General features: G+C 43.2%; 1 protein-coding gene across 2 annotated transcripts in view; it reads left to right on the top strand.

Annotated features, from left to right (window-relative positions):
• The window catches only part of LOC117358057, a 53,623-nt gene extending 45,465 nt beyond the window's left edge, over window positions 1–8,158 (top strand). For both annotated transcript variants that reach the window (XM_033939494.1, XM_033939505.1), the window contains exons 6-7: window positions 4,409–4,469; window positions 8,042–8,158. In XM_033939494.1, the coding sequence (XP_033795385.1) occupies window positions 4,409–4,469; window positions 8,042–8,145 (165 nt within the window). In that variant the 3' untranslated portion in view covers window positions 8,146–8,158. The remainder of the gene's footprint in view (window positions 1–4,408; window positions 4,470–8,041) is intronic.
• Window positions 8,159–12,762: the final 4,604 nt, after the last annotated feature.

Below are 12,762 nucleotides of genomic sequence, written 5' to 3'. Positions count from 1 at the left end.
TCCCTTACTTAAGGTTCTGAGACCTAAAACGTTACTTGAGCGTAAATCTTTTTGAGAATCAGATAACGCCAGACTACACATCGACCCTGCATGCAGCTTTCTAAGGAATAAGTGAACAGAGAAACACCGACTATGTAGCCCATCCAGTTTGCCCATTCATAGTTAAGTGCCATCGACACACGCTCGAGTCCTAGCGACGTGGATGAATTACAGATCTAAAAAGAGATTGGTGCTAGTCCGGTAAGGTCCTCCAGCGTCATCCTAGTGGTTGTTTTCAACATGTCTAGCTATCTGATTGAAGGTCGCAATCGTTGCCTGGTTCCTTCAATCTTCCCAACACTGGCTTTTTCAAGGGTTCCAGCAGGGAGCACTCGTATTCGGCTTCCTCGCAAGTGCTCCCTGCTGGAACCCTTGAAAAAGCCAGTGTTGGCGAAACGGGTCCCGTCGGGCATTTTAGCATTGGGGCAAGAATATTATAATAAAAGAAATATGAAGAATGACATAAGTTTGTCCGTCATCTTTACTCATCAGTATCTATTGATTACCATTTAAGTGGACATTCAATCCTGTTAAGTGAGGATTTTTGTATTGTGTGGAGTTTTTCTATATACCTCACTTCCTATCTTCAATCTTTTTGCCTCACGAAAAAAAAGGCCTCAGTTTAGCTTCATATGGCCCAAAAAAAAAACCTCCCAAAATATTGTCATTCAATCCTGTTAAGTGAGGATTTTTGTATTGTGTGGCCTTTTTTTTTCCTCCCCATTTTAGGATTTCAGAGCTTGGTTGTAGCTTTTCTTTTTCCGTTTTCTGTGTGCTATAGGAAGACGGTGCCCTATGAGAGTGATTTTCTTCGGGTCTTTTGTTTATGAAGTAAGGATTTTTGTACAGTGAAAATTTGTCCCCATGTCATTCTCTACCGCCTAGATCTCTTCTGAAGGATATGGTGCAGAATATAAATGTAGCTTTAAATTCATTATTTTCTTCTCTGCCCAAGGAGCCTGCCCTTTCTAGCTAGAGGAATACCACCTTCAAGGTGCACCCTCGGAACTGCTCATCCTCTCTGGGTCTAAGAATCGGCATCTCTTACTGACTCCGATCCAATTCGCCCTGATAGATAGGACATCCAAGTTTGGATACCACAGCACACAGCATTTGCAGCCTCTGCCTACGGCAAAGTACTTTTTCAAATCAACCAAGTAGAACTACATAGAATGAGCCGTTTAAAAAGTGCATAAAAATGCAGATGTAAGATAAATAAGATCAGTAATCATCTATTCAGCATAGCGATGTAATTGTTCCCAAATTTATGTATAACAATTTTTATTGAAAGAACCAAATAATCATTACAATAGGATAATACAAAAATACATTCAATACAATAAGAATTACAATAATATTTCATACAAATTTAAATCATTCTTTCAAATTAAATTTCCATATGAATTAATTCAATCTTATCTTATTTCCCAAATTTAAGTGCTGGTTTTCAACCTGCAAAAAGGTAAATTTATGTCCTACTAACTGATAAAGTGTAATGATTTCAGGGTAGGGGGAGTTTAAAATGGTGCCTGGACAATAGCAAAGCTTTGGGTCATCGCTGTGAATGGATTATTTTTCTTGTATCCTTTTGCCTCTGCCATAGTGAAACAGAAGTGGAAAATTTGGAATTTGCCACCGAGTCTATGCCGATCTGACTCAACCAATGCTTACTGTTTACCTGTAGTGTTCAGCTAAGGGGATTGCCTTTGGAGCTCAGCATTGTTTTGAGTGCTGGGGCTGCAGAGGGGATGGATACTCCCCTCGGCCCCCGAGGAATAGATTTGCCCTGTGTGTTCTGGAATCTGTGGGCCTGGGCTACCTTTAGGAGCCAGAGCCACGCCATGAATCTTCAGATGCCAGAAAACTGCTGCCGTAAATCTGCTGCGAAGTTTGACATGGACACCGAGAATACCTATAACACCAGGTTTTGGAGAAGAATGCAAGTAAATGTGGAGCCTGATTTATAATATACAGTGTTCCCCTGCAAATTCGCGGTTTGCAAATCAGACTCGCTTGTTTGCGGTCTGCTCCGACTGCCTCTTCCTGTAGTAAAGTTGGGCTACACCAGTCGGGAGCTGCGTGTCAAAGCAGCTCCTGATTGGTGTAGTCTGACTTTACTACGGGAAGAGGCAGTCGGAGCAGACCGCGAGTCATTTTCTTCACCCATTGGCGCTCCAGCTGCCCTCCCCTGCCTTTTGACGGGCTTCGTGGGGGTTCCTGGAACGGAACAGAACCCCCATGAATTTCAGGGGAGTACTGTACACGAATACAGGAGATTCTGCATCCTCGAGGTAGAACAAAAGAGACGACCTATGATGCTCAATCTGTTTTCACTGCTAAGACCCGACACGTACATGTTTCGGCCGTAAGACCTGCCTCAGGAGTCTTGTTTCCAATGGAGTAAATTTTCTTGCATATGTCTCTTATCTAAAAAGATGGTAATTAAGACACTGTTAGAAGCCTGATCACTATACTAGCAACAATCTCGCGCATCCGTAGACTCCTGTGGCCCTAGACCTGATCGAAGCCTTCTTTAAATCTGTCAAATCATGCGTTGCTAAGTCCTAACTCAATTTAGCAGGCAAAATGCACTTTATATTATTTAAAAACATATACACTGTCTAAAACTAAACTGTTTGTAGCATTAAAACATGCATAAAAGAAACATCATAAAATAAAATGTTAATCTTAACTCTTAAATAATTTCTTCTACTCCAAAATCAACAAAATACATCACAAAAATACTGTAACAGCTAGCTGAGTTTTTAACTGTTTAAGTTGCAACTGGTTTGAGCATAGTAGTAACTCATACCAAAGCATTCTACAATTTAATACCTGCAATACAGAAAGTCATTGCCCTAGTGTCCGCATATCTCCCCTGCATTTATCGGGTCCAATAACTTTTGATTTTCGGATTGCAAAGATCTGTTTGGCTGATAAGGTACCACAGCTTGTCAGAATAGCATGGTGCTTGATGGTAAATGCAGTAGAACCTTGGTTTACGAGCATAATTCGTTCCAGAAGCATGCTTGTAAACCAAATTGCTCGTATATCAAAGCTAGTTCCCCATAGGAAGTAAGGGAAAGTCGCTTGATTGATTCCCACCCACCCCCCGAGGCCACCGGCGCTGCTCCACTCCCCCCCAAGAACTGCCATCACCCCCCCTAAACAGAAGCTTTACCCTTTCTGGCACCGGCACACAGCCCACAGGACGTGCCGGTGAACGAACATCCTTCCCCTTGCCTGGGCCTTGAGCATCTGAGCATGCTCAAGGCCTTCTGGCTCTCGAAATCTCCAAGAATCTCGGAGAGAACGAGAACCAGAAGGCCTTGAGCATGCACAGATGCTCAAGGCCCAGAGAAGAGGAAGGATCTTCGTTCACCGGCAACGTCCCGTGGGCTGCGTGTCGGTGCCAGATGGGGTAAGGTTTCTGTTTGGGTGGGCAGGGGATTCTGGTTCGCATTGGGGGGCGTTCGCGGGCGGGGGAGCGATGCTCGCAAATCAAGTCAACGCTCGATTTGTGAGAATGTTTTGTTCGTATTGCAAAACACTCGCAAACCGAGGTTTGACTCTAGTTTGATAATCAAAGCAAAGAACTGCTACTATAATTAACATTCATGCAAAAAATAATATAGTGAAGGACAACTATGACCAAAGACCACTGCACTTGATAACAAAAACCAATCGTGGTAAAAGACCTCAAACTGTTTTACCCCTTATTTTCAGTACATACATGTCCTGCATGTCAGTCATTAGTCTCTTAATAAAAAAAACTTTGTGTGTGGAGTTTTGGGGGTTTAAAATCTTCAATATGAAATCATTCATTACTGTGCAGTAAGGTATTTATCTTCGTAGTTGCCTGGGACGATTAATCACTGTGCCACTGCTGATATTCAGGACCCCTTCGCTGGTAGGACAAATAGATGTGAACTATGAACTTGCGTTGGGATTTGTTTTTATAGTGAAGAGTTATAAATAAATCATCTTTCAGAACATCCACTGCCACAGTTTTTTGGTTCTACTGCTGATACTCGCATCGCAAAAATATTAAAACGGAGAAAAGAAAAATACTTCAGTGGCCCTGTTTTGCATCAAGCTATATCATGGGTTCTGGCCACCACGTCTCACAAACCTAGTGGCAATCGGCTTATAATGTTAGCATCTGTCCCATTAAAGACTCTCTGGTACCATGGAAATAGTTTTAACCACAGAAATCCTTATGCCAAATGTAACTCGCAGCCAGTGTAATTTCTTCAAAACTGGCATAGGTGCCATCCTTATGTCTGAAGCCATATGATCGCAAGATGTCCAACGTCCAGTATTTTGATGCTGAGAGTTTAAATAATAATATCATTATTTCCTATTGCAGGAGTGGTTGGAGCCTACCGATGATCAGCCCCAAACTTTAGAACTGGTTTGCAGATTTCAAGGTGGGTAACAGCTTTTAGATGGTTTTGGTACTCTTCTTTCTGTCTACTCAAGGTCATTCAATTATTATTATTTTTTATATATATAAATTTTGTATATATAATCGCACACTTAAGAGAAAATAGCTGACACAAGAAAACAAGGAGACAAGACTTTTTTTAGATATATTAGTGATAGGAAGAAGTGCAAAAGTGGCATTGTGAGACTCAAAGGTGAAGGGGAGGATTATATAGAAGCAGTGTTCCCGCTAAGCTGTGCTGGCCTGCGCTGGCGCACAAAATATTACATCGCAGCGCACAAGTTTCTCTTCACAGCGCACACACGCGTCGCAAAGGTAAGGGGAGGTAAGGTAAGGGGACGCATTGGGGGGATTGCACTTCCCCACAATTGCCATGCTTCGGTTCCTCTTCTTCCTTCCTTCCTCCCCCCCGCGGGACCCTGCGGCACCATCAACTCTTACTCCCTCTAATGTCGGCCCTGCAGCTCCAGACTTCCTCGCACCTTCTCCCCTCCCCCTTTGGATCGCTATTATTTTAAATGTTATAGCCGCGGAGCTGTATCCATCAGTGGAGATGTCTAACCTCGGCCTGCCCCGGAACTCTTACTGCAACAGTGACTTCCTGTTCCTGCCTAGACGGGCGGCTGCTGCAGTAAGAGTTCCGGGGCAGGCCGAGGTTAGACATCTCCACTGATGGATACAGCTCCGCGGCTATAACATTTAAAATAATAGCGATCCAAAGGGGGAGGGGAGAAGGTGCGAGGAAGTCTGGAGCTGCAGGGCCGACATTAGAGGGAGTAAGAGTTGATGGTGCCGCAGGGTCCCGCGGGGGGGAGGAAGGAAGGAAGAAGAGGAACCGAAGCATGGCAATTGTGGGGAAGTGCAGAGCTGCAGGGAAGAGTGTTGCGGTACCCAGCTGGAGGGAGAAGGAAGATGAGGGAGGGAATTAAAGGAGATGCCAGGGCTTGGAGCGTAGGAGGAAGGTATGCCAGTCTAAGGGAAAAGGAAGGGGGAGATGTGAGAGCATGGAGGGGGAGCGAAAGATGGAAGAAAAGGAAAGGAGAGAGATGCCAGAGAATCAGGGAAGGGGAGATACCAGACTATGAGGAGAGGTGTGGGAGAGGGAAGGCGAGGAGAGAGATGCCAGACCAATGGGGTGAAAGGAGAGATGGAAGGGGGAGGCATACAGTTTCTGGAAGGGGCATAGAAGGAGAGAAGATGCCATATAGGGGAAGAGAGACGGCAGACAGTGGATGGAAGGAAGAGAGTTACAAGAAGATGAGGAAAGGAGAAACCACAGAAGACAAAGGTAGAAAAAAATTTCTATTTATTTATTGCTTTAGGAGACATGTGTCACTGTTTCTGTGAAGCATTGTATGCAGAGTCCAGCTTCTTGCTGGTTCAATTTAACCTTTGTCTATGTATTTTTATTTTATCCCCCCTTTTACAAAACTGTGAAGCGTTTTTAGCACCAGCCTTGGTGGTAGCAGCTCTGATGCTCAGAATTTTATGAGCATCAGAGCTGTTACCTCCGTAGCTAAAATCCACACTACAGTTTTGTAAAAGAGGGAGGGGTTAGTTTGTGATTACATATTCCTTACTAGGCGAAGGTGTTTTCTGTGTTCTGTGTGTTCGAAAGACATGGTTTTCTGTTAGGATTGACGGTGTAGGATTGATCTGTGCTGGTCTGGCTTGTTTAGTTTTACAATGGGTGTATTGATGTACTGTTCACTGCAATATGTAAGATGCTGCCTTTTCCTAGGTACTCATGTGTGACGTGTGGCTTGTTACTAAAAATCACGTTTTTCGTACAGATGGGGGGGGGTGCCAAAAAATGATGGGCCCCGGATGTTACATATGCTAGGTACGCCACTGTATGTAAAGATACCAGAAAGCTGGCGTAGCAAAAACTTCTAAGTTTTGAGTATTTAACCCTCCCACAATCTCACGGGCACTCGTTTCAAGTTTATTGAGATTTTGATTTAAACGCAATATCAAATATTTTCAATGCGTATAACAAAAATAAATTTGGGGAAATAAATAAAACCATTTGAACCAGTGTTCCCGCTAAGCTGCGCTGGCGTGCGCTGGCGCACAAAATATTACATCGCAGCGCACACGTTTCTCGTCACAGCGCACGATCGGAAGAGGCGTACGGCAGATGGCAGGGCGGCGAGAGGAGAATCGGGCGAGTTGGCTCATAACTTGCTGGCGCCCAATATTTTTGGCTCACGGTGAAAAAAGTTTGCTCACAACACCCGCCCGCTTAGAGGGAACACTGTATAGAAGCTGATTAATTTCTGAAATATTTCTATTCTGTGTTCACGGCTGAAGTGCTGGGAGTGGGACCGCAGAAAACAAACATGAATAGGGATGGAGGAGTAATAGACCCTGATCGATTTTCAGAGGGTTGCTCTTGAGGAGCTAGCTAAAATAAAGGTAGCTAAAGTGATGGGGCCTGATGGTCTACATCCGGAGTGTGCTGAAAGAACGTAGGGAAGTTCTGGTAGCAAAAAGAGAATATGAAGAGAGGCTAGCCAGGAAAGCACGAAATTTCAAACCATTCTTCAGATATGTTAAAGGGAAGCAGCCGGCAAGGGAGGAGGTGGGACGCTCCTGCCCCGTGCTGATCGCTCACAGGAAATGGCTCGAGAGACTACGGGAGCTCAAGGCAGCCATTTCCTGTGAGCGATCTGCACGGGGCAGGAGCGTGGGAAGATCGCTCCTGCCTGGAAACCCGCTAGACCACCAGGTAAGGCTTAAGGGGGGGGGGGTGCATACAGGGCTAAAAATAGCCTGAAAAATGAAAAAAAAAATTTCTGGTCAAAAATTGCAAATAACCGAATCCGTAGATACGGAATTCATGAATAAGGAGGGGGAAGGGTAATTTAATATCCTAACTTTTAACTGTTTGCAGAATAATCTATATACAGTGGTACCTCGGTTTACGAGTGCACCGGTTTGCGAGTGTTTTGCAAGACGAGCAAAACATTTGCAAAATCAGTGCCTCGGAAACCGAGCATGGCTCGATTTACGAGCACCCCCTGCCGCTTCTTACCCTCATCTGGGCACTCTTGAAAATCGGCCTTCTCTTCTGAACGTGAACTCGCAGGCCTTGAGCATGCTCAGATGCTCAAGGCCCAGCAGAGGAGGAGGCCGATTTTCAAGAGTGCCCAGATGAGGGTAAGAAGCGGCAGGGGGTGCCCAATTGTGTCAGGGGGGGATGTCGGATCGTGGCGGGGGGAGTGCCCAATTGTGTCGGAGTGGGGGTGCCGGTTCGAGGCAGGGAGGTGCCAGATCGCGGGGGGGGGGGGCTTCGAGGGGAGCAATGCCGGTTCTCGGGGGGGGGGGGGGAACGCATCAAAGCGAGTTTCCATTATTTCCTATGGGGAAACTAGCTTTGATAAACGAGCATTTTGGATTACAAGCATGCTCCTGGAACGGATTATGCTCGTAATCCAAGGTACCACTGTACATCCCATGAATATTAATTGTGAAAGAGCAATGCACATTGATCACTGCTAGTGAAGGAAGTGGCCTTGACTATTCCTTTCCTGTTCTTCTATTTATATGCAGGTGGCGAGGACAGAATATTTAATTCTTTGATGCAGTCTATGGATATCAACTTGGAAGATGATGAAGAATCTTCCAGACCACCTCCGTATACTAGATTTGCTTGAAAATGAGACCTAAAAAAAACAAACCAAAAACCTCTCTTAAACAATGAAGATAATATACTTGCTGTGAAAGTGGAAAAGCAACAATTTGCACTTGTTTTATTTTCAGAATCCTAGTGGATGAGCCATTATGTCAGGCTTCATGTGGCTGTTTATAAACAGAAACTTACTGGCTAGGACCCAAAGCTTATTTTTTTAGTTGTACAACAAATATACCTCAGGTTTTTTTTTTTAAATTTCTAAAATCAGGGACCTTTTTTACACTGTAATGTGAGATTCTTTTTTTTTTTTCTTCTTTCCTAGCATATGTTCTTAATGTAGATATGTTCGATTCAGTTTTTATAGAAAATAAAAAGTTGGGTTTAACACTAGAACCATTGTCCAAGCTGTAATACCAGTCTTAAAAATACTATGGTCCTAATTCTTTATGTTCTAAAGAAGAAATAATCTGGCCACACTCTGGTGTAAGGATACATGTACAGCTGACAATTCTGAACTGGCCCATGCTTAATGCCACAAATCAGTTAAATGTACAAAAGTCTGAATCTTGGTGTTTTTTTTCCCATTCTAGAATTTCACTTTTCATGCACTTTCTGGTTCAAGTGAACATATGTATATATTAAGGATATGCACAGAAAAATATTGGTTGGTTTTCTAATCCTGTTTATAATAAAGAGGCATTAAGTTTAGTACATGGTAAATCCAATTTGATGTACTGACAAACCGAATGTGTAATGTGCAGTCCTAGTATACAAATCTGTTAAGCAGTAACTGGACTGGGATATTTTCTTGAAGTTTTCATATTTGTATTAACTATAGCATCAAAATGTTCATGTTTAAAATCTGTAAATAAAGAAACAAACTTTTATGATATACAAATTTGTCTGATAGTCATAATTTTCACTTCCTCAATGGGCTTTATAATCTAAATCTATATTTTGTAATATTCCCTGTAAAGAGCATCTGGGATCCCCACAAATGTTACAGACTAGTACAGAGGATGCAGTAGGGAAAGGGACTTGTTTACTGCTATTTAAAGCAGTTTATTTAGGTACTTATTTTGTACCTTGGACAATGGAGGATTAAGCGACTTGCCCAGGACAACAAAGAGCAGTGCTGGGTAGAGAATGACATGGGGACAAATTTTTCCCTGTCCCCATGGGAATTCATTTTCCCGTCCCATCCCCACCAGATCTTTTCCTGTCCCTGCCCCATTCCTGCAAGTTCATCCTCATCTGCACAAGCCTCAAACACTTTAAAATCCTAAGTAGCAACATTCTAGAGCTCAGATTGTGATGTCATAATGCCTCATTCCACCAATGCCTAAGCTCCGTCCTCATCTGCACAAGCCTCAAATACTTTAAAATCCTAAGTAGCAACATTCTAGAGCTCAGATTGTGATGTCATAATGCCTCATTCCACCAATGCCTAAGCTCGTCCTCATCTGCACAAGCCTCAAATACTTTAAAATCCTAAGTAGCAACATTCTAGAGCTCAGATTGTGATGTCATAATGCCTCATTCCACCAATGCCTAAGCTCCGTCCTCATCTGCACAAGCCTCAAATACTTTAAAATCCTAAGTAGCAACATTCTAGAGCTCAGATTGTGATGTCATAATGCCTCATTCCACCAATGCCTAAGCTCCGTCCTCATCTGCACAAGCCTCAAATACTTTAAAATCCTAAGTAGCAACATTCTAGAGCTCAGATTGTGATGTCATAATGCCTCATTCCACCAATGCCTAAGCTCCGTCCTCATCTGCACCAGCCTCAAACGCTTTAAAATCATAAGTGTTTGAGGCTTGTGCAGTTAAGGCAGAGCTTACAGAAATGGGGCATGGATAGTGACAAAACTCATGGGGACAGGACAATTGAATTCCTATGGGGATGAGGACAAATTTGTCCTGTTGTCATTCTCTAGCGCTGAGATCAATCCCAGAGGTAGGCCTTACTAGGGAGTATGCGATGAAGCTACTAAGTAGTAGATTTAAAACAAACTGGGAGAAAATATTCATTCAATGTGTAATTAAACTTCAGAATTCGTTGCCAGAGAATGTGATTGAATGCAGCAGACTGTAAAAAAAAAAAAAGATCTGGATAATTTCCTAAAACAAAACTCCATGAGATGGAGAAATCCACTGCTTATTCCTAGGATAAGCGGTATAAAGTCCTGTTTTACTCCTTGGGATCTTGCCAGGTACTTGTGACCTGTGTTAGCCACTGTTGGAAACAGGGTACTGGACTTGTTAGACCTTCAGTCTGTCCCAGACTTTTGTTAGTCCACAAGGTGATGCTTTTTTAAACTAATTTTATTTATTTTTAAAAAAATCTTTATTTTTAAAACTAATACAAAGTGCCGGAAGTTGCGTCGGAGGAAAAGCTTCCACCCGCAGACGCACGCGACTGCAGGTAGGCTCAGCTGGCTTGAGCAAGTTACTTTACTAAAGTGTCGTGAAGGTAAGGGGGAGGGATGGAGGGGGCTGCGCGTGATCGGTGACTGTGCATTCCCTCCCATAACTGTGGGGACAAGGCCATTCACTGCTCCATGGGGCAGTGAATGGCCTTGTCCCAGTGCTCGCAGTGAGCACTCCCCCCCCCCCCCCCCAACCGTTTTGGTGGGTTACCTGTGGTTAACAGCTACTGTGTCATTCTCTATCTAACTTCGAGTGTCCTCTAGTCTTTGTAATTTTTGACGGAGTGAAAAATTGATCCACTTGTACCCGATCTACTCCACTCAGGATTTTGTAGACTTCAATCCTATCTCCCCTCAGTCGTCTCTTTTCCAAGCTGAAGAGCCCTAACTGTTTTAGTCTTTCCTCATACGAGAGGAGTTCCATCCCCTTTACCATCTTGGTCGCTCTTCTTTGAACCTTTTCTAGCGCCACTATATCTTTCTTGAGATGAGATGAGACCAGAATTCAACGCAATTCTCCAGATGAAGTTGCACCATGGAGCGATACAGGGCATTATGACATTCTTAGTTTTATTAACATTCCTTTTTTAATAATTCCTAACATCCTGTTTGCCTTTTTGGCCACCGCCGCACATCGGGTGGAAGGTTTCATCATGTCTAAGATGACACCCAGATCCCTTATATGCGATTACTCGTACGTCGATATGCAAGTAACTTTTTTTCCTTTTATGTTGCAAGCCTGGCTATAATTTATTCATAGTAGTTTCCTTTTGTTTTTAAGCTCATGCAACTCTTTAAGTGAATATATACCAGGTATGATGATCTTTTTGCCTCTCAGCCATTTTTGAGTGTTTACACATATTAATCACCTTGGTTTTCAGACATTGTCTTTACATTTATATTTATCATAGAAACATGATGGCAGACAAAGGCCAAATGGCCCATCCGCAGTAACTATCTTCCTCTAATGAGATCCCATGTACCTATCCAAGGCTTTCTTAAATTAAGACACTATCTCCACCACTTCTTCTGGGAGACTGTTCCACACATCTACCACCCTTTCTGAAAAAAAGTATTTCTTTAGATTATTCCTGAGTCTATCACCTTTTAATTTCATCCTATGCCCTCTCATTCCAGAGCTTCCTTTCAAATGAGACTTGACTCGGGCGCATTTACATGTCAAGATTTATAAGAATGGTAACATTCTTGCGGGATAACAGGTGTATTCTACCAGCTCTTTATGTTGTATGAAATTATGTTTTAAAATATGAAAGCTATTGAGTAGGAATTATAAATCCTGTTTTTGTAATAATGCATATTCATTGGGGAAATCCTGAAAACCCCGACTGGATTGCAGCTCTCAAGGAGGGACTTTGACACCCTTGCTTTAGGAGGTGGGCACTAGTACCATGATGGATTAATGCTTTAGGTAGCTAGAAGTAAACTTTCATCCCCCCCCCTCCACACACAATTTTGCTCAGTTAGTGTAGATGCCATCCTTGAGTTAGCACAGTGGTTCCCAAACCTGGTCCTGAAGGCACCCCAGTCAGTTGGGTTTTCACGATATTCAGAATGAATATTCTTGTATGCATTGGAAGAAGTGCTTGCAAATATATGTCATGAATAGTCAGTCATTGTGGATATCCTGAAAGCCTGACTATAGTGCTCCAGGAGCAGATCTGGGAACCACTGTGCTAGGGCCACACATCATAACTGATTACAGCAGCCTTCACAGGAGCTGTCAAGTTACCCAGAGCAAGGAGAGAGATTTTCCAGTAGTCCAGGCTATTTCCATCATTCTACATTACTGGATCTCTAGTATTGAGTTTAAGGGGTAGAATCAGAGACTCTTACTGTTCTAAGGGCTATGTACAAAACCAGGACTGGTCAAGAAGTCTCCCTCCTGGAACTGGGTGACTTGGCAGCTCTGAACAAGCAGGAGCTTTAAGTTACTGTATAACAGGGGTGTCAAGTCCCTCCGAGGGCCACAATCCAGTTGGGTTTTCAGGATTTCTCCAATGAATATGCATGAGATCTATTAACAATGAAAGTAGTGCATGCAAATAGATCTCGTGCATATTCATTGGGGAAATGTTGAAAACCTGACTGGATTGCGGCCCTCGAGGAGGAACTTTGACACCCCTAGCCTATATTTGTCAATACCCACAGGCTCTGACTGCTCCCTCCCCGATTCAAATGTTTATAGT

Source organism: Geotrypetes seraphini, chromosome 1 (genome assembly GCF_902459505.1).
Source record: "Geotrypetes seraphini chromosome 1, aGeoSer1.1, whole genome shotgun sequence".
Classification (NCBI taxonomy): Eukaryota; Metazoa; Chordata; class Amphibia; order Gymnophiona; family Dermophiidae; genus Geotrypetes; species Geotrypetes seraphini.
Note: the sequence above shows the minus strand (reverse complement) of the source record. Positions and strands in the feature narration are given on the sequence as shown.